General features: G+C 39.5%; 1 protein-coding gene across 2 annotated transcripts in view; it reads right to left on the reverse strand.

The window, feature by feature from the left end:
- Window positions 1–1,096: 1,096 nt before the first annotated feature.
- Window positions 1,097–21,555, reverse strand: part of PKD2 (polycystin 2, transient receptor potential cation channel) — a 74,720-nt gene continuing 54,261 nt past the window's right edge. For both annotated transcript variants that reach the window (XM_032239655.1, XM_032239656.1), the window contains 6 exons: window positions 20,882–20,980; window positions 12,965–13,086; window positions 12,588–12,705; window positions 10,386–10,549; window positions 3,920–4,067; window positions 1,097–3,425 (listed from right to left, as the gene is read on the reverse strand). In XM_032239655.1, coding sequence (XP_032095546.1) covers window positions 3,189–3,425; window positions 3,920–4,067; window positions 10,386–10,549; window positions 12,588–12,705; window positions 12,965–13,086; window positions 20,882–20,980 — 888 coding nt within the window. In that variant the 3' untranslated portion in view covers window positions 1,097–3,188. The remainder of the gene's footprint in view (window positions 3,426–3,919; window positions 4,068–10,385; window positions 10,550–12,587; window positions 12,706–12,964; window positions 13,087–20,881; window positions 20,981–21,555) is intronic.

The following is a 21,555-nucleotide window of genomic DNA, read 5'->3' on the forward strand; positions in this document are numbered from 1 at the left end:
TGTTTTGAGTTATCATTTGGCAATATCAATCTCCTTTATTTACCTTTTAAATTTGCAGTTGTCAAGAATTCCTTTACTTTTTGCTGATTCAAAAGATTGTAACTTGCTGAGCAAGTCATTGGGCTAGGTACCATTCCATTGTAATGGAAATTTCAGCTTTAAAGTGCTTTCATACCTATATAGTCTTATGATGCAACCTAAATCCTATGAGGGAAACATGTACTCATTTTCCCATTTGACAAATGAGGAAATGGAGTCTTAAGAGAAATTGGACCAGGTGTCTTGGCATCATCACATGGCTAACAAGTATAGAGTGAGGACTGAAGTCTTAGCCTACTGCTATTTTCCTTATACTTTTAAACTTCTCTGTTTTATGGGTGGTCTACGTAGAGAGTCACCATGTGGCACAACTCCATGGAATCCCATTTGCATTATTCCAAGGGGATGGAATCCCTTGGGGTTGAACCATGCATGATCATACATAATGCATAATGTGGGCACCTTGCCCATGTGGCACTTCAGTGTCTGCCGCTGGTTTTCATCTACCGGCGTCTGCATTTCCTGGCCTTCAGACTTCATAAGCCAGCAAGAGCTGCTCTGTCTACTGGACGTGCTAGGGAATTACTACCATTTTCCCAGAGTGATCTTCCAACCAAAGTCCTGGCCCCTCAGCTGGGATAAGTCTGAATTGCTTGTTCTAGTTTGTTCTACACTGTTTCTCAGAATTTTGCCACACGAATTAAGCTTCAGCAGCCTATGCTGTTACGTAGCTAGACAACACGCCCTTTACTGGCACCTTCTCTCTTCTCTTCCCTGTCTTTTCCACTCCGCTATCCCTATTGCCTACACCTCTCAAATAAACCACCTGCCCTGGAATCCTTGTTTCAGGAAAATCAAAACAAAAATGCCATAAAAGACAGCCCTGTGCTTAAAGGCTAATTGGGTACCTGAAATGGGTAGTTGGTGTAATAAACATAGAAATGTGCCAATTAATGTCGTTTTGGACTCAGAGAAAGTGCCTTTTTCAAAGTCAGAGTCTCATGATAAAAGGCACATTACCCAACTGTTACTACTTAGAAAACAGACAACTCTCACATCTGCTACTATATCAAGTTTTTATTAAGAAGTAAAGTGCTCAGTATTACACATTAATAACATTCTTGATTGTCGAGAAAGACTTGCTTATGTAACATCTTTTTATTAGGGAGAGATAATAGGGAAGAGGTGAGGGGGGAATTCTCCATGACTAAGGAAGAAAAATATATGTAATTTACGGGTCGAAATGAGGAATTCTGCAAAATTTTACAAGTGAAATGAAAAACAGTACAGTAAAAAGTATCATAAAAAGACTTTCTAGTGACCATAACTGATATATGGCACATGGTCAATACACATGGATACCACATAATAGCTGCACTTCAAATTGAAGTTTGTTTACACGTAACAACATGGTACATATACATAAATATGTACAGTCAATATCCCTGGAATGGAAACTTTAGTATGTAGTAATAAAGAACTTTGTGTCGCGTATTCAAGAGGATGTAAAGACAGAGATGAAGCCATTAGGAAAAACTTAAAGAAACCCAGGATATTTCCTTTTCAACTTGCAAAGACTATTTGCTCATGCTTTCATTGGAGATTGGTCTGATATATTCTACCAATTAAATGAACAACTTGTGAATTTAAAATATAGCATTAAATGACAGGATTCTCTTGGTTCTCCAAGTGAGGGTTATTCGACAGCACTGCATTCTCTTTTGCTTATTAGTTCTCAAAATGTTATCTTACTCAACACTTCTGTAAAAGAAGATTTTTGTTTTGAAAAATTTCTCCCCATAAATTTGGGTGAGACCCTCTTGTGATGAAAACAGTTGTTGCTAACTCAAATTCTGGCTGATACCGTCTAATAATGTATGCTCTTTCAATACCGAAACCTCTTTTTTATTAGATTGAGCTCCATTTGGATTATAAATTCCAGTTTTGAAACACAGGATCAAGAATACTTGAGTACTATATTTTTAATTTTTGTATTTTTTGTAGAGATGGGGTTTCGCCACATTTCCCACAGTGGTCTTGAACTTCTGGGCTCAAGTGATTTGCCTGCTTTGGCCTCCCAAAGTGCTGGGATTACCGGTGTGAGCCACTGTGCCTGGCCGCGTACTATATTCTTAAAACAGTATAAAACCAAATGCTTTATGAATTCAAAAGCTTTCTTAACATTTTTGCTTAAAATGAACATAATTGTTGAATTAAAACTTTCAGTGCATACTAAAAATTTAGTAAGTTGGTCTTACTAGATTAGTTATAACATTAAATTCAGTTGCAAATGAGTAGAGCCACATGGGAAAGAGAATATGTAGATAAATCTTTATGTTAAGCTAACCATTAAAAGAAATTAAACTTAGTGACAACTTAGGGCTCCCTCCAATTCTCCTGTATTATGGTTAGAGATGCCATTTATTCTATAACTGATCTTTGATGGTTTTACTCAGCTCATTCAAATTAGAGCCAAAATAATGTAAAAATTAAGTGATACCGTTAGTCCAACAGACATTAGCTATGATAAAATTACAGAAAAGCATAGTGTTTAACATTCATCTTAGCCATTCACACAGATCTATCATAATGACTACATACCCATTCTGTGATTTGGAGTTCTTTTCCATTTCATCTTCTAGAAAAGTTTACTCCAGGAAGGTAGTTGAAATAAAAGGTTCCTTTCTTAAAAGAAAGCTATGCATTAAGCTCATGAACTATGCCACAGTGGAAAGGTATGCTCCATTTTCGTTCACACACTCAGAAAAAAATAACAATACTGATTTTTGTGACTGGAAATGAAACTCAGAAGCCCTTTGACAGTTTTCTAGCTTAAAAGGCTACTTCATTGTCAACTGAGAAGACTCAGTCATGGTGGCAACTGGGTGTACCACTCAATATACTTCACAAATATTTTTTTTTTCTGTACTCAATATTTACACCTAGATTTCTTATATGAGAAAAAGAAAAAAAATCTTTGAACCATGGGTAAAGTTTATATAAAATAAATTAAAGTGCAGAAGATTAGCAATCAGTCACAAAGACCAGCATCCTATGGTGGTCAGGGCATATAAATAGTATGCTTGTTACAGCAATTCAGGACAGCCGCCTCCTCACTTACTAGAAACACACATACTAACACACACACATCATATGTGTACATTAGAACTCCCATTTCCACCTGCATCTTCCATGCCTTCTGTAGACTGGGAGGAAGACGGGCGGGAGCTTCTGGGGCGAGGTTGACCATTTAGTCCCACTGGCGTGCCTAAGCCATGACTGATCTGGGAAGCTGCATCATCGGATTCCCAGCGTTCCAACTCTTCCCGCACTAGCCGTTCCATCTGTTCCCTGTGGATTTCACCGTCACGACCCAGTCTTTCATCCTAAAAAGGGAAAAAGAAACCAGGGTATTGGGGGCAGTGGAAGGAAATGCCTTAGGGAGCCCAGGGGCCAAATAATCTGTAGTTTGGTAATGCTGGAGATTTACAGCATTTCATAGTAATTCTCAGAGTTGCTGGAGTAATTTTTCACTTAATTCTACCCTCCAGTGAAGGCAAGACCATTAGCATGTGGATTATTAAGAAAGTAACACCTTCAGATTATAATTTTATCTGCAGTTATGGAGAAAGATAAACATCTCACCTTAAGGGTTAGACAGTATAACTACCTTGATGTTTCATAGAAAGATATTTTATAGAAAGAGGGTTTCTGTTTCAGAGAAAAAAAAATCTGAAAATGAGAGTAAATGGAAACATCATTGTGAATTTCTATAAATGTAAATTTCCTTTTACTCTTCTTCAATACTTCAGTCACCAACATATGATTTCATTAATAACACCGGGCTCGGCAGTGGTGTTTTCGGCTCATGACTACTGACCTCGGCCACCCCATCTAGCAGCCTTCCCAGCACCTCCCTCCTCTTCAGTTTGGCCCGCTCCATGATCTCCAGCTTCACGATCACAGCGTCGATCTTGGACACGATGCTGCCGATGGAATGCTCCATCCGGTCCACTCGTCTCACCAGGCTGCAAGGAAAGCACAGTACAGAGGGAAAAAGCGCTTGTCATTGTCTTTTCAGCCACATTGGCTTTTCAAATAGAAGTGCTAAAATTTCTTAAGTGACACAATTCTTTGAAACACTTTCTAAGTGATCTCAAGCTTTATAGATAAACTCTCGAATGCCACTGGTGGCAGTGTTAACTGGAACAACTTTCTTGCAAGTCAGCGCATATCAGAAGTCTTACAAATGTATGCCTAAACCTTTACAGACAGTCCATTTTCTAAAGAAAAATTTTATAAGTATATGTGTAATTTTTGGCCATAAGGATATTTATTAGAGTGCTGCTTATTAATAGTGGATCATTGAAAAATGGCTACATCAAACAATTGATGGGGGGATGGGGCATGGTGGCTCATGCCTGTAATCCTGGCATTTTGGGAGGTGGAAGTAGGCAGATCGCTTGAGGCCAGGAGTTCGAGACCAGACTGGGTAGGATGGCAAAACCTCCTTTCTACAAAAAATAGGTTGTCATGGTGGCATGTGCCTGTAGTCCCAACTATTTGAAAGGCTGAGGTGGAAAGATCACCTGAGCCTTGGGAAGCTGAGGCTGCAGTGAGCTGTGATCATTCCACTACACTCCTGCACTCCAGCCTGAGTGACAGAGTGAGACCCATTCTCAAAGAAAACAAAAAAAAAAAAAAAAAAAAAAAAACCACCACCACCACCAAAACAACACCCAACAACTGACAGGAAATTATTTAAATAATCATTGTTCATCCATACAATAAAATTCTAAGGAGACATCAGACATTATACTGTGGCAGAACATTTAATGAAATAGAATTAGGTTTACAATATATTAAATAAATAAAGCTTGAACAACAGTATGAAAACAGCATGTTGACTTACAATTCTATTATTTTGAATTTTAAAAATGTTATACAAATTCTTTAAAAACTTGTAAGCTGTAAACAACCTCTGCAATGGCGGGAAGAGGGTTCTGTAGACTCTCTAGTGAAATCACTGTAACTGTTGAAAGCTATTTTTTAAAACTCAAATATTTAAAATTTCTAGCAATTAAGGGCATACAGCAAATGAAAAAGCATTTATTCAAGAAAATCTAAATTTTATTATGAAGAGAGTCTGTGGCGTTTGAACCATAATTTGAGCCTTCTGTCCCCAGCTCATGTGATAAAAGCAGAAGTTCACATGGGTGCAGTTAAGAGCACAGAGCTCCCTCTTCCCCCAATTCCCAGTCTAGGGCTACAGTATTTCCCAGGGAGGGGCAGGCTGCCAGCATTTCTTATCCTAACATTTCCACTCTTTTGTGTGTGTGTGTGAGATGGAGTCTTGCTCTGTCACCCAGGCTAGAGTGCGGTGGCACGATCTTGGCTCACTGCAACTTCTGCCTTGAAGGTTCAAGTGATTCTCCTGCCTCAGCCTCCTGAGTAGCTGGGACTACATATGTGTGTAACCTCGTCCAGCTAATTTTTGTATTTTTTTTAGTAGAGATGGGGTTTTGCTAGGTTGGCCAGGCTGGTCTTGTACTCTTGACCTCAGGTGATCCACCTCCCTTGGCCTTCCAAAGTGTTGGGATTACAGGCCTGAGCCACTGTGCCCAGCCTTCCCACTCTTTTTTAAAAAAGTCTTTTAAAGTTGTTATTTATTTATTTATTTATTTATTTTTATTTAATAGAGACAAAGTCTCACTATGTTGCCCAGGATGGTCTTAAACTCCTAGCCTCAAGTGATACTCCTGCCCTGGCCTCCCATAGTGCTGGGATTACAGGCATGAGCCGCTATGCCCAGCTTCAACATTCGTACTTTTTTTCTTTGGAGACAGAGTCTCACTCTGTTGCCCAAGCTGCAGTGCAATGGTACAGTCTTGGCACACTGCAACCTCTGCCTCTCAGGCTCAAGCAATCCTCCAACTTCAGCCTCCCAAGCAATTGGGATTACAGGTATGCACAACCACACCCAACTAATTTTATATTCCTTGAAGAGATGAGCTTCTCACCAAGTTGCCCAGGCTGGTCTTGGACTCCTGGGCTCAAGTGATCCTCCTGTCTCAACATCCCAAATTCCTAGGATTACAGGCACCTACTGTGCCCAGCCTGTTCCCACTCTTAAATGCATGTTACAGTGGTTCTAATCCTGGCAAGCAAGAGTGGCTAAGAGGTATGGGGCTCTCTTCTCAGCTCCCATTTGTAGGGTGAAGTTTCCATGCCAAAAGAAGCAAGGTGACAAAATCAGAGGCTGCCATCTGAGCCCAGTGACTTGTTCATAAAGCAGGATGTCACAGAAAAGTGGGACACTGTCCCTGGCTCTGTGAAGCAGTGGTACAGTTTTGCTCAAGGGGAGACACAGGTCATAGGAATACAGAGCTCTCTTCAAGTGAACTGACTTTATTTGGAATAAATTGTGAGGAAATTAAAGACTAAGGATGCTCTTGAAAACTGTGGAGATTGTGGGGATAAGAATTTAAGAGGAATCTGATAGCCTCATGAAATCAACAAGTTACCAGCTAGTTCACCAGAGAGAACCAGGGAAAGAGACAGCTAAGAAGACAGTTAAAGACTGGCCTCAGGGGCCAGGTGTGGTGGTGGACGCCTGTAATCCCAACACTTTGTGAGGCTGAGGTGGGTGGATTGTTTGAACTCAGGAGTTTGAGACCAGTCTGGGCAACACGGTGAAACCCCATCTATTTAAAACATACAAAAATTAACCAGCTAGTAGTACTAGCTACTAGCCTGAGAGGTCAAGGCTGCAGTGAGCTGAGATTGTACCACTACATTCCAGCCTGGGCAACACAGAGAGATTCTGTCTCAAAAAAAAAATACTGGCCTTTAAAACTAGCCCTGCAAAGGGGCATGAATTTAAGTGGATCAGACTGTGGAGCAAATTATATTCCAAGGCATTTTTGAAAACAATAGACCAATCAGTAAACAATGAAATGTAATAGCTGGGTCTAATACCAACAGAGGCAGAAGGTATAACAGAGAGGTCAGGGAAAGTCAGTGAACTCCCTGGTAAAACTACGGTCTTCCCAGAGTGACCACATACATACATGGCCCAGCTGCATCCTCTAAGGAATAACATCAGAAGCAGACACTGGGGGAAAACAGAAGTGTATGAAAACAGGAAAAAAAAAAAAAAAAAGCAAAGAGCAATAAAAACAAGTCCTGAGGAGGAAACGGCCAGAGTTCCTACAATATATTATCTAACATGTCCAATCTTGAACAGCAACAATGACAAAAAACCAGGAAAATGTTCCCACACACAAGAAATGGAAAAATAAAAAGCAGACAACTGAAACTGTCTTTGAGAGGGCATAGATGTCAGACTTAGCAGACAAAGACCTGAAGGTACCTATATAATATATTTAAAGAGGTTAAAACAAACAAACAATTAAAAAAACCCCACCATGGTTAAAGAAATAAAGGAGGCTGGGTGCACTGGCATGTCCCAGCAGGGAGGCTGAGCAGGGAAGATCACTTGAGCCCAGGAGTTTGAGACCACCCTGGGCAACACAGACCCCATCTCTACAAAAAATAAGAATTAGCTGGGTGCAGTGGCTCATGCCTGTAGTCCCAGGTACTTGGGAGGCTGAGGTGGGAAGACTGATTGAGTTCAGGAGTTCGAGGCTGCAGTAAGCTATCTATGATCATGCTGCTGCACACTCTGGCCTGTGTGATGAGAGAGACCCTAGCTCTTAAAAAAGAAAAAAAAAAAGAAGCTATGATGACTTTGTCTCATCAAATACAGGATATCATCAACACAGAATGAAGAGATAGAGATTACTAAAAAGAACCAAATAGAAATTCTGGAGTTGAAAAGTATAATAAATAAAAAGTTCAGGCCAAGCACAGTGGCTCATGCCTGTGATCCCAGCACTTTGGGAAGCTGAGGTGGGAGGATCACTTGAGGCCAGGAGTTTGAGACCTCGGCAACATAACAAGATGCCGTCTCTACAAATTAAAAAAAATTTTATATATATATATATATACATACATACACATATACTAGCCAGGCATAATAGTATGTGCCTATAGCCCTAGCTACTTGGGGGGCTGAGGCAGGAGGATCGCTTGAGCCCACGTGTTTAGGCTGTAGAGAGCCACAATCACACCAGTGCACTCCAGCATGAGTGATGGAGTAAAACCCTGTCTCTATAAAAATAAATAATAAATAAATAAGTAGAGGAGCTCAACAGAGATTTAAGCAAGCTAGCAGAAGAACCAATCAGTGAACTTGAAGATGGATCAATACAGACTATGCAATCTGAAGAACAGAGAGAGAAAAAATAAAGACAAATGAACAGAAATATGTGATACCATTAAGCATGCATAATGCGGGTCCCAAAGGAGAAGAGAAAGTGAAAGAAGCAGATAAAATACTTTCCAAGTAGGATAAACTCAGAGATTTATACCCAGACATATCATAGTCAAAATACCAAAAGACAAAACCAAAAAAATCTTGAAAGCGGTGAGAGAAAATTGAGTCATCATGTACAATGGGACCCCAGTAAAATTAGCAGCTGTCTTCTCATCAGAAACAATGGAGGCCAGAGGAAATGGAGAAAGGAAAACATTCTCAGAGAAATGAAAACTGAGAGGATTCATTGCTAGCAAACCTGCTTTACAAAAAAATACTAAGGGAAATTCTTCATGCTGAAAGCAAGTGATCCCAGGTAGTAATCAGAATTCAGATGAAAATACAAAGAGCACTGGTAAAGGCAATTGTGTAGGTGCATAGTATATATGTATATTTCTCCTTTGTTTCCCTTAACTGATTTAAAAAGCAATTGTGTAAAAATATGTACACAGTTAGATCTGAAGGCCTATAACAGAAATGTAATAAATTTGACAATAATAGGCAGTAGCAAAGTTGTATCGGAAAAGGAGAGTGACGGCAGATGACAACTTGAATCCACAGGAGCAAAAGAAGAGAATGAGAAACAGTTAAAAAAAAAAAAAAAAAAAAGTACGTTAATATACAAATTTGTAAATACATTAAATACATACTTTCTCTTAATATACAAGAAAGCAGTAAAAGAGGAACAAAAAAGACATAAGCTAGAAAACAAAATATAAAATAGACAAATCAACTATATCAAATGATAACATTAAAGGATTGGATTAAGCAATCTAATCAAAAGACAGAAATTGTCTAACTGTATAAAAAGATAAGATCCAATTATATGCTGTCTACAGGAGAGACATACTTTAGACTCAAAGACATAAATAGGTTTAAAGTAATAGGATGGAAAAAGGTTTATCATCTAAACAACAATCAAAAGAAAGCTGCAGTGGCTATAGTAATATCAAACAAAAAAGACTTTAAAGAATTTTACTAGAGATAGAGCTAGAGTGGATAAGATCTTATAGTGAAAACAGGGTCAATTTTTTTTTTCTTCAGCCTCATCAAATTGAGAGAGAAAACAGGGTCAACATATTAGGAAGATATATTAGTTATAAATATGATGCACCCAACAACAGAGTTCCAAAATAAAGCAAAACTTGACAGAATCTAAGGGATGCACTCCAACTAATAATACTGCAGACTTTAATACCCCACTTTCAAACATGAATATGACATCTAGGCAGAAGATAAACCAGGAAATAGGAGACTTGAATAAAACTATAAACAAACTAACAAATTTCTACACAACACTCCATTCAACAATAGCAGAATATTCATTCTTCTCAAGTGCACAAGGAACATTCTCCAAGACAAAACATATGTTAGGCCATAAAAATATATAAAAACATTGATAAACACATGCAAACAGAGACACACTGGCATATTAATAGACATTTTTGGGTGGCAGAAATATGGGAAACATTAATGTTTTCTTTTGCTCTTATTTCCTAATTCCTATAATAAACATATTATATAAGAGACAAAACACCAATACAAGTTATTTTGTCTTTTGAGACAGAGTCTCCCACTGTCCCCTGGGCTAGAGTGCAGTGGTACGATCTTGGCTCACTGCCACCTCCACCTGTTGGGTTCAAGCAATTCTCTTGCCTCAGCTCCCCTAGTAGCTAGGATTACAGGCGCCCGTCACCCCACCCAGCTAATTTTTTGTATTTTTAGTAGATACGGGGTTTCACTATGTTAGCCAGGCTGGTCTTGAACTCCTGACCTCATGATCTGCTTGCCTCGGTCTCCCAAAATGCTGGGATTACAGGCATGAGCCACCACGCCCAGCCAATACAAATTATTTTTAAAAGCCAGATGATTAATAATGGAAAGGAATGAATTCAGAGAGATGAGGGAAACTGCCTGGTCTCATTTGGACTCTCGTCAGCACAAATTCTGCCAATTTGTTTACACTTACACTTGAAACTCCTCGTAAGAAACTCCACTAGAAATGCTTCCCCTCCTTCTGGAGCTGTGTCCACTGTCTTCATCATCATCCTCCTCAGAGTCATCCAGGCTTCGAGGGAAACTTCGGCTGCTCATGGGACGTGGTAAAGAACTGTGATCCAAATCCAGGTCCTCCTGAAAAACAAGGGGTCACTGAGTGAGGAACAGAACACTGAGATCCCACAGAAGCTTCACCAAGGACTTGGGCAAGCAGGAATTGGGTGCATGCCATTTACCTGAGGTATCTTTATGTTTAACATCAGACTAGGAATCCTGCATTTTTCAGTTTCATAGTTTGGCAAATTTAACAAACAGCAAGGAGTAGCCAACTGTTTGTTTGAATAAGAAAGAACATTAAAAACAACAGGCAAAGAAAAAAGTAAATAAAGAATATGGGCCAAGCATAGTGGTCATGCCTGTAATCCTAACACTTTGGGAGGCTGAGGCAGGAGGATCGCTTGAAGCCAGAAGTTTGAGACTAGCCTGGGCAGCAAAGTGAGACCCTGTCTCCACAAAATAATTGAAAAAAAAAAAAAATTAGCAAGGCATGGTGATGAATGCCTGCAGTCCTAGCTACCTGGGAGGCTGAGGTGGGAGGATCACTTGAGCCTAGGAGTTTGAGGCTGCAGTGGGCCATGAGCCATCTTAAAATAATAATAATAAAAGAAATAAAGAAAGATAAGTTGAGTATCCCTTATTTGATATGCTTGGGACCAGAAGTGTTTTGGATTTTCAAAAATATTTTGGAATGCTTGCAATATACTTACTGGTTCAGCATCCCTAACTGAAAACACAAAATCCAAACTGCTCCAATGAGAGCGTCTCCTTTAAGCATGATCTTTGCGTGTCATATTGGTGCCCAAGAAGTTTTAGATTTTGGAGCATTTCAGACTCAGATATTTGGGTTAGGGATGCTCAACCTGTATCGGCTTCTTTTCAGAAAAGATAAAACATTCGATAGCTGCAAAGTAGGAAGGATATAATCTCAGAATAAGAATTTTGTCTAAATACAGCCTTGTAAAAATTTTCCTCATTGTCTTTATGCTTCAATTTCACTATGACTAGAGAAGTCTGTTTCCTACTAGCACTGTTTTGTGGAGCGGCATTTAGAAAACACTGTCCTAGGCTTCTCCGCATAGGAAAGTGGCTTTTGTAATAACATTCATCTGTGTTCTCTGTACCTCAAATTGCCATAAATTTTTGTTGTTGCTGTTTAACCACTTATTTTTGAAAGTTAATAGTAAAGCTTTCAATTATTTTTTTTCTGATTATGAAAGCCCACTTAAGTTTACTTTTAACTATTTTGTAAAAAGTATTCAAATGGAAGGCAGCTGTCAATTTTATTTTATTAGAAATGTTAATAATTTAGGCCAGGCAGAGTGGCTCACACCTGTAATCCCAGCACTTTGGGAGGTCTAGGCGGGCAGATTGCTTGAGGTAAGGAGTTCAAGACCAGCCTGGCCAACATGGTGAAACCCCATGTATACTACAAATACAAAAATTAGGCAGCCATGATGGCGTGTGCCTGCATTCCCAGCTACTTGGGAGGCTGAGGTAACAGAATTGCTTGAACCCCGGAGGTAGAGGTTGCAGTGAGCCAAGATTGCACCACTGCACTCCAGCCTGGGAGACAAGAGTGAGACTCCGTCTAAAAAAAAAAAAAAAAAAAAAAAAAAAAAAGAGAAGGTTAACAATTTAAAAGCCACTAACTAACCAGAATAATTCTGTATCTCTCGGTAAGTCTTTTTTTGTTTCCTTCACTCTCATGGACATCGTGGACTCTGCAGCTAATCAGACTTCTCTTTTCAAGCTGATTTCCAGCAAGCTTAGGGACCAATCTGTAGCCCAATCTTAATCAGCATATGTTTTTATGAATGCACTTTTAAGCTTCATTAATAATCGATTATTTTCACTTTTGTTTTGCTTTGCTCTTCATTTTGACTTTTTAATATTATGCTAACAATCCTTTTTTTTTTTTGAGAACAATCCATTTTTATACATAGTTGTGTTATATATCCTTTTTGGAATAAACAGGGTACTAACACATAAACCTACTGAGACAGAGAGAGGGTGGTGGGGGATGGGCAAGAGACTAAACCCACTTCTACAGTGTTTGCTACACTTTGGTGTTGCAGGTACCGAACCAAATCCCATTTTCCTAAACCAAACCCACCCTCTCTTTCTCCAAGTCATCTCTCATCTGCTGATGTTCATGTTCGGTCAGTTCTTGGTCTCCATCTTGGTCGTACTTTGTGAATATTGCTTCAATCTCTGCATCAGTATGGCCCTTCCTGAAATTATAGAGGAAACAGATGAAATCATTCTTGTGCCCTGTTCACCCTAAACACAGAGACATCAAAATGTAGGAGGAAAGGAAAAATCACCAAATAAGTTTTCCACTTATAACACGTTCCAGAAAGATACCTGCCTCTTGAAAAAAAAAAGTATCTATATGAGTATTTGAGCTAGATATACCCTTATCACCAAGAATCACTACCCTTATCTTTAGAAGCAGGAATTTTTCAGAAGCTCAGGCAGCATGATTCTTACCCTTTGAGATCTTGTCGAAGTTCGTCAAAGTTTAACTTGCCTCCTCCTTGCCGCAGACTCTCTGAAATGTCATCCACGGTATTTTTTTTTAGTTTTAGTTTCACCAAAGCTTTATGGTAGCCCTATCAGAGAGAGAGAAAAGAAAAAGGCTTGGATTAGTGTATTTTCCTTTTGCATTTGTTTTACTGTCCATTCACAGTAGTAACTATTATAAACCTGGTGTACGTTGTCCATTCAACAAGTATGTGCTGGATGAATGAATACAGAATGTATCCAGTTTTCCATAAAGCACTTGTGGAAGAATTACATGGAAAAAGTCAGGGTCTTTCAGTAAGTTATGAAGAACTAAGGGTCTTTTGCTCATATGTGTATTCAAGTTTATGTGACAGAAACAAAAATTACTACATATGCCATAGCTGCCTCAGAGCAGAAAGGACTATGCGATAGTTCTTAGGAATATCAAGAAACCTGAATGATGAATTGCTTCTTTTTTATATTATCTCCTAGACAGTGATTTCCTTAAGTGTGCGAAAAAACAAAAACAAAAACAAAAACCCAGTGAAATTGAGGGAATGTGTTCTCTTTCCGGGTCCACAAGGGGGTGTAGTTTTAAGGGCAAGAGTTTCCCAGCGCCATGCTCCCTCCCATCTCTCTCCATCTGGGAGATTTAACGGTTTATGTTTGAATTTTGTGGGTGTGGGAAGGAACTAAGAGTCATTCACACCAGTGGAAGTTTAAAGGAACTCCTTTCATTGGCCAGAGGAACTTGTGAAGGTGGGAATGTCTCCCAGAATAAATCCCCCTGCTCCTTCACCCGCACTGGATTTCCAACTCTCTAGAATCCCCTCCCATATGGTGGGAGCTCCCTTTCCCCTCCAGGATTTTCCACCAAAAAAATCACTAAAAAGCACACTGTTCCAGGGGGCAAAGGTTCTCAGGGCCTAAGGCGTCTAACCAAATAACCCAATGGCAAAACTAAAGGTACCTGGGGCAAGTGCCAGCTCAAATCATCACTGTCAACAAGCCCCGGGTAACGCTAACCATAGAGGGCCAGGAAGTTAATCTCCTCCTAAACATTGGTGCAGCCTTCTCTGTTTTGCTCTCCTGCCCTGGACAGCTGTCCTCTAAGTCTGTAACTGTCCAAGGAGTCCTAAAACAAGCAGTCTCCTGATATTTCTCCCAGTCCCTAAGCTGTAACTGGGGAGACATGCTTTTCTCCCATAATTTCCTCATGCCAAAAAGTCCCACTCCCTTACTAGGGCGGAACCTGCTGGCCAGAGCAGCAGCCCTTATCTACATAAACCTCATTAGGGAGAAAATCCCTCTCTGCTGCCCATTATTTCAAAAAGGAATTAATCCTAAAGTCTGGGCAAAGAACAAACAATTTAAATGGGCAAAAAAATGCATGTCCAATTCAAATAAGGCTAAAGAATTCTACCTCTTTTCCTTACCAAAAACAGTACCCCTTAAAACCAAAAGCCAAAAAGGAACTACAGAATATTGTAAGGGACTTAAAGGCTCAGGATATAGTAAAGTCCTGTAACAGCCCTTTAATGCTCCAATTTTAAAAGGGCAAAAACCTAATAAACAATAAAGGCTGGTACAAAATCTTAAACTTATTAATAAAGTTATAATCCCTTTATACTTAGCTGTACCTAATCTTTACACCTTGCTCTCTCAAATACCAGAAAAGGCATAATAGTTTATAGTTCTAAACCTTAAAAATGCCTTTTTCTGTGTACCACTACATCCTAACTCTCATTTTCTGTTTGCCTTTAAAAATCCTTTAAAACAAAGTTCTCAGCTCACCTAACAGTATTACCTCAAGGCTTTAAAAACAGCCCCCACCTGTTTAGCCAGGCTCTAGGTCAGAACCTTAGCAGTTTATCACATCCAGGTTCCCAGGTTCTTCAATATCTAAATAACTTACTTTTAGCTGCAAGCTCAAAAACCCAGTGTCAGCAGGCCACTCAGGACCTCCTAAACTTCGTTGCCAACTGTGAATATAAAGTTTCCAAACCAAAGGCCCAACTTTGTAAAAAGAAGGTAAAATACCTAGGGCTGGTCTTGTCTGAGGGCACTTGGGCCCTAAATAAAGAATGTCTTCAACCCATACTGGGCTTCCCCTGTCCCAGAACCTTAAAATAGTTACGAGAATTCTTGGAAATAACTGGTTTTTGCCAATTGTAAATTCCCAAATATGGTGAAATAGCAAAACCTCTGTACACTCTAAGAAAACCCAAAAAGCTAATACCCATTTAGTATTCTGGAACCCAATAGCTAAGGCAGCCTTTCAAACCCTGAAGCAGGCACCACTGCAGGCTCCAGCTCTAGGCCTTCCTACAGGACAACTTCTCCCTATATGTTACAAAAATGTCAGAAGTGGCACTGGAAGTTCTCACCCAAACCCAGGGAGCCAACAACCAGTGGCATACCTAAGTAAAAAAATTAATGCAGTAGCAAAAGGCTGGCCACACTGCTTACAAGTCGTAGCCGTGGGGGCTATACTGGTCTTAAACAGGCAGTTAAAATAGAGCAAGAAAAAAATCTAACTATATGCACTTCACATAATGTAGCTAAAATTCTGGCCTCTAAAGGAGGCTTACGGCTGTCTGACAATCATGTCCTCAAATATCAGGCCTTAACGCTCAAAGGGCTTGTACTTCAGCTGCATACGTGTGCAGCCCTCAACCCAGCTACTTTCCTTCCTAAAATAAAAGCAAACACAAAGCATAATTGTCAGCAAATTATAGCTCAAAACTATGCTGCTCAAAAGGACCTCTTAAATACTCCTTTAGCCAACCCTAACCTTAACCTTTACACTAACAAAAGTTCCTTTGTGAAAAATAAGGTTTAAAAAGCAAAATATGCAGTAGTCAGTAATCAAACAGTGCTTAAAAGCAATTCCCCTCCTCCTGGTGCTACTGCCCAGCTGGCAAAACTAATAGCCCTCACCCAAGCTCTAAAATTAAAAAAAAAAAAAAAAAAGGAAACGTATCTACAAATTCCAAATATGCTTACTTGGTTTTGCATGCTCATGATGCTATATAAAAGGAAAAAGAAGTTCCTAACCTTGGCAGGAACTCCCATTAAATACCACAGGAAAATTTTAAACTTATTGCAAGCTGTCCAAAAACCCAAAAAGGTAGTGGTCTTACACTGTTGGGGCCACCAAAAAGGAAATAAAAAGGTAGCCAAGGGCAATCGCCAAGCTAACCTAAAGGCAAAACGGGCAGCTAAACAAGCATTTATAAAAATCCTTTAATATGGAAAAATCCACTCCAAAAAACTAAACTCAATACTCATCAAAAAAGGTAAAGTGCAATCTCCCAGGAACACAATCTTCTTCCGTCAAAATGGTTAGCCACTAAAAAGGAAAAAGTGCTTCTACCTGCTGCCAGCCAGTGAAAGGTACTTGAAACTCTGCATCAAAACTTCCATATGGGTGTAAAAAATACACATCAAATGGCCAAATCTATATTTACAAAGGTCTCTTCAAGGCTGTCCAACAAATAGTCGAAGAATGTAAAGTATGTCAAAAAAATAATCCTTCAGCTGGACATTACCCAGGTAAAAACTGGCAAATAAACTTTACCCATATGCCTAAGTCTCGGGGATATCAATGTCTGCTAGTATGTGTAAATACTTACACAAACTGGGTTAAAGCTTTCCCCTGTAAAATAGAGAAAGCCCAAAAAGTAATAAAAGTCCTAATAAATAAAATAATCCCTAAATTTAAACTCCCTCGCTGTCTTCAAAGCAGTAACGGTCCTGCCTTCAAAGCTGCAACGGTCCTGCCTTCAAAGCTGCAATAACCCGAGGAATTTCCAAGGCCCTAGGGATACAGCAACATCTCCACCGTGCTTAAAGGCCTCAGTCCTCAGGGAAAGTAAAAAAATAAATAAATAAAATTCTTTAAAAACACCTAAAAAAACTGGCACAAAAAACCCACCTCTCCTGGCCTTCTCTATTAGCAATAGCACTCTTAAAAGCCAAAAACTCTCCTCAAAAAATAGGACTCAGTCCTTATAAACTGCTTTATAAATGGCCCTTTCTTACTAGTAATCTGGTATTAAACAAAAAAACCCAGCAAATCTAATAAAAAAATATAACCTCCTTGGCTAAGTACCAACAGGTTCTCAAAACTTTGCCTAACGGACATCCTAGAAAAAAAGGGAAAACGTTGCTCTGCCCTAAAGACTTGGTGCTTGTTAAATCTCTCCTCTCAGACTCTCCCTCTCTAGGCCTATCTTGAAAAGAACCATTTTCGGTTATTCTGTCTACCCCAACTGCAGTTAAAGTAGTGAAAATTAACTCACAAATTCATCACACTTGGCTAAAGCCTTAAATATCTCCTAAAAAATCATAAACCCTCTACTCCGCAGCCTAAAGTTCAAGGAAATAACCCTTCGTACATGTGCAAGCCATTAAAAAATCTACATCTGCTTTTCCAACAAAATCCTCAGAGAAGTAACTCCTCATAAGTCTAATTTATCCTGGCATTCATAAAACTATAACTCTCAACTTTGCTCTCCCTCAAATAATAAAAAAAAAACTTGGTACGGGTATTAAAAAGGTTACTACTTCTATTCAGTTACTATAAGCTATCTCAAAAGTTAATTAATAACAAAAAAAAGGCTGCTAATTCTCTCTGCAAAAGGCAGCTCTCTCTGCACACCAGCTTAACTCTTTAGCTACCATAGCTTTAAAAATAAAATGGCAAGGTGCTATTTTGTAAACCAGTTAAGTGGTTACAAAACCAATCAAACACAGGGCTGAAGGCCTTTAAAAGAACCTGGCCCTGTTCTCTCCTAGGCTCATTTATCACTGTGGGCGTCTCATCTTTAACCATCTTGTCATATTCATTTCTTATAAAACCGGTTGTAAGGTCACACTTAACCTGCTGCTGGAACCCCAGTGTCCTTGGCTTGTAAGCTCTATTGTAAACCTGTAAATCCATCTGCATCCCTAAAAGGCTCCCCTCTAAAGAAAACCTCAACTGCAGGGCCCCTTCTACACCCTATTTCAGCAGGAAGTAGTTAAAAAAACACCTCTATTCCAACAAAAGTTAAATTTTCCTGTTCAAAGCAGGGAATGAGGGAATGTGTTCTCTTTCCGGGTCCATGAGGGGCTGTAGTTTTAAGGGCAAGAATTTCCCAGCATCATGGCCCCTCCCATCTCTCTCTATCCAGGAGATTTAATGGTTTGTATTTGAATTTCGTGGGTGTGGGAAGAAACTAAGAGTCAGTCACCCCAGTGGAAGTTTAAAGGAACTCCTTTCATTGGCCAGAGGAACTTGGGGAGGTGGGAATTTCTCCCAGAGTAAATCCCCCTCGCCTTCATCCATGCCGGATTTCCAGTTCTCTGGAATCCCCTCCCACATGGTGGGAGCTCCCTTTCCCCTCCGGGATTTCCCCTCTGGAATCCCCTTCCACACTCTTCGTGGAATTCTTTCTCTTCTTCTCCTTTCCTTCTCTTTTCTCTTCCTAAATAAAATCACCTTTCTGCAACACTTCTTGGGTCCAATATTTACTTTCACAAGCATATGACCACCACTTATTCTTTAAGAGATTGGAGGCCAAGAACCCAAAGCATTCTCTCAGGGGAACTGTACCTCACCAGCACCCCCCAAAAAAAACCCCGATTACAAAATGTAGATGAGGATTTTCCCTTTTTTTGAGACAGGGTCTCACTCTGTCACCCAGGCAGGAGTGCAGTGGTGTGATTCTGGCTCACTGCAGCCTCAACCTCCTGAGCTCAAGTCATCCTCCCACCTCAGCTCCCCCAAATAGCTGGGACTACAGTTTCGAGTCACGCCTGGCTATTTTTTTTTTTTCTTTTCTAGAAACAGGGTCTCACCTTATTGCCCAGGCTGGTGTTGAATTCCTGAGCTCAAGCAATCCGCCTGCCTCGGCCTCCCAAAGTGCTAGGATTACAGGTGTCAGTCATTGCCCCCGGCTGAGGATTTTTCACTAGCAAACTTCAGACCTGACCTGGCTTTGAACATAGTGCAGCACTGTAAGTGACCAGGCAAGCTGAAATTGTGCAAAGTGATCTGAATAATCAGTGGGAAGAATTACAATTGTTCTGTGACCTTTAAAACCTTTCATCAAAACATTAAACACTCCCTTAGTGTCGGTTATAAACGCATAGGGAACTTTAAAAAGAAAACTTACATTGATTTAGTACACTAAAATGTAAAACATTAGAAATATTGAAAACTAAAGTGTTTTATTTCTTCTCCCGTTTCTTCTTCACTCAGCCATTTCTTCTATAAATCATTACTCTTGTTTTGAATTTCACTTTCATGTTACCATTTTTCATTTCTTTGCTAGCTCATTCTCTTTATCTTTTCTTTTTGTTTTGAGACGGAGTTTTGCTCTTGTTGCCCAGGCTGGAGTGCAATGGTGCGATCTTGGGTCACGGCACCTCTGCCTTCTGGGCTCAAGCGATTCTCCTGCCTCGGTCTCCCAAGTAGTTGGGATTACAGGCATGCACCACCATGCCTGGCTAATTTTTGCGTTTTTAGTAGAGATGGGGTTTCACCATGTTGGCCAGGCTGGTCTCGAACTCCTGACCTCAGATGATCCCTCTACCTCGGCCTCCCAATGTGCTGAAATTACAGGTGTGAGCCACTGCACCCATTCTCTTTTCAACTATCCATTTTTGTAAAATGTCACATGGGCTTATTACTGGAACAGAAGAAAGCCATACTACATGCTTTGTCTGTGAATTGGATAGCAGATGTTCAGTGACCAATTAGCAGCAGGCTGAACATAGTGTCATGACTGGCCACTGAGCCTGCTCAGCCTGCACATCTGTTACTCAGATAACCGATCTGTATACACTGAAGAGCAAGCAGTGGAGTTTGTACTTTGTGCTATTACTCATAGTTAATATACTGTGATAACTGAAATTTGAACTGTGTTGTTGAAGGTCTGGTGTTATATAACAAAGCTGTGGCAACCGAAGTTTGTGTGTACCGAAGTTTGTGTGTATCAGAAATGTGCACACTGAGGCATGCTTGTATACACACTGGAGATTTGCTAAAATGTAAGCAATTATTATGCAGAATCAAGACAATGCGAATCTTAGGTTCCATCCTAAGGACTTTGTTTTAAGAAGCTGAAGTTTTCTATTACAACGTAAATCACAGATAACATAATCCTAAGGCTTGGACTAATAAAAAAAAAAATCACAGTTAAGAAGCCACTATGACTTAGCAAAATGATGTTAGGAAACAAACTGTATTTTAAATGTGGTTATTTGTTGTTGTGTAAGTTTTATACTTTAAACCAAATAAAGAAGTTACATTGAAAAGAACAAAGAGGCCCAACTTTCCTGTCCTGCCCTTCCTTTGAACAATTAAACCCTTCTTGAGAAGGTGCCCTAATAAAAGATCTCAGGCCCCAGGCCACGGCCTGAATTCATGTCTTTTCCTTTGCCTATTTTAAAACTGCTGTGGAAGGTCAAGGGTGAAGGGTGAATTACTAAGTATTTTCCTTTAAAACTTTTTCTTATTTTTAAAAAAATGGCAATTGAAAGAGAAGAAATGGAAATCCCATTATATAATCTTCCCTTCTAGTTTATTTTGAACTCAGGATCCTGAAGTGAGAGCCAACTACAGAAGATGTCAAAATAATAAAGGTGATGAACCAGCTCAGTTCTTAAAGAGTCAAAAGATGATTAAGAATTTATTTCCAGGGCATGAAAGGATTCCCAGAATTAAAATTCAAGATAGCAATATATCCATCAAGACTCTAAGACAGGGAACATTTAAATTATTCTGGAAATATAGCAATGTATTCTTTATTTCAAACAATTTCAATGGATCAATGTTGATTTGGAAATCTGGCTGAAACAATGCTCATTTTATGTTGGAAACGGAAGAATTCTGAGAATCAAGGCTTTTCCTACCTTTCTGATAAGATCTGAGAGTTCCATTTCAGCTTTCTGCTGTGCCAAGTCAGATTTCACTTCAGAGTAAGTATCATTGATGATGGCCAAAAACATATTCTGTTTGTAAATGAAAGGAGGGCAAAAGTTAAAGGAAGAAACATAAATATAATTTGGAAATATCGATAAAAAATTGACACATGGCTTTTTGTTCATCCTTTTTTTCCTAATCTGAGTGCTTTATAAAGACACAAAATATTATTTATTTTTTAAAAAAAACTTGTTTTTTTGAGACAGAGTCTCACTGTGTTGCCCAGGCTGAAGTGCAGGGGTGCAATCTCAGCTCATTGCAACCTCCACTTCCTGGGTTCAAGCAATTCTCACGTCTCAGCTTCCTGAGTAGCTGGGATTACAGGCATGTGCCACTACGTCTGGCAAATTTTTGTATTTTTAGTATAGGCAGAGTTTCACCATGTTGGCCAGGCTGGTCTTGAACTCCTGGCCTCAAGTAATCTGCCCACGTTGGCGTCCCAAAGTGCTGGGATTGCAGGTGTGAGCCACTGTGCCTGACCTGAAGTCATAAATTAATAGTTTTGCTGACACATTTTTTTGCGAAGATTATTTTCTCTAAGTCATGCCACAGGAAAAATTTTGTGATATACTTTGTGAAAAGATACAAGAATAAAATACAAAAT

The sequence above is a fragment of the Sapajus apella genome, unplaced genomic scaffold (genome assembly GCF_009761245.1).
Source record: "Sapajus apella isolate SASKATOON/1434 unplaced genomic scaffold, GSC_monkey_1.0 scaffold45, whole genome shotgun sequence".
Classification (NCBI taxonomy): domain Eukaryota; kingdom Metazoa; phylum Chordata; class Mammalia; order Primates; family Cebidae; genus Sapajus; species Sapajus apella.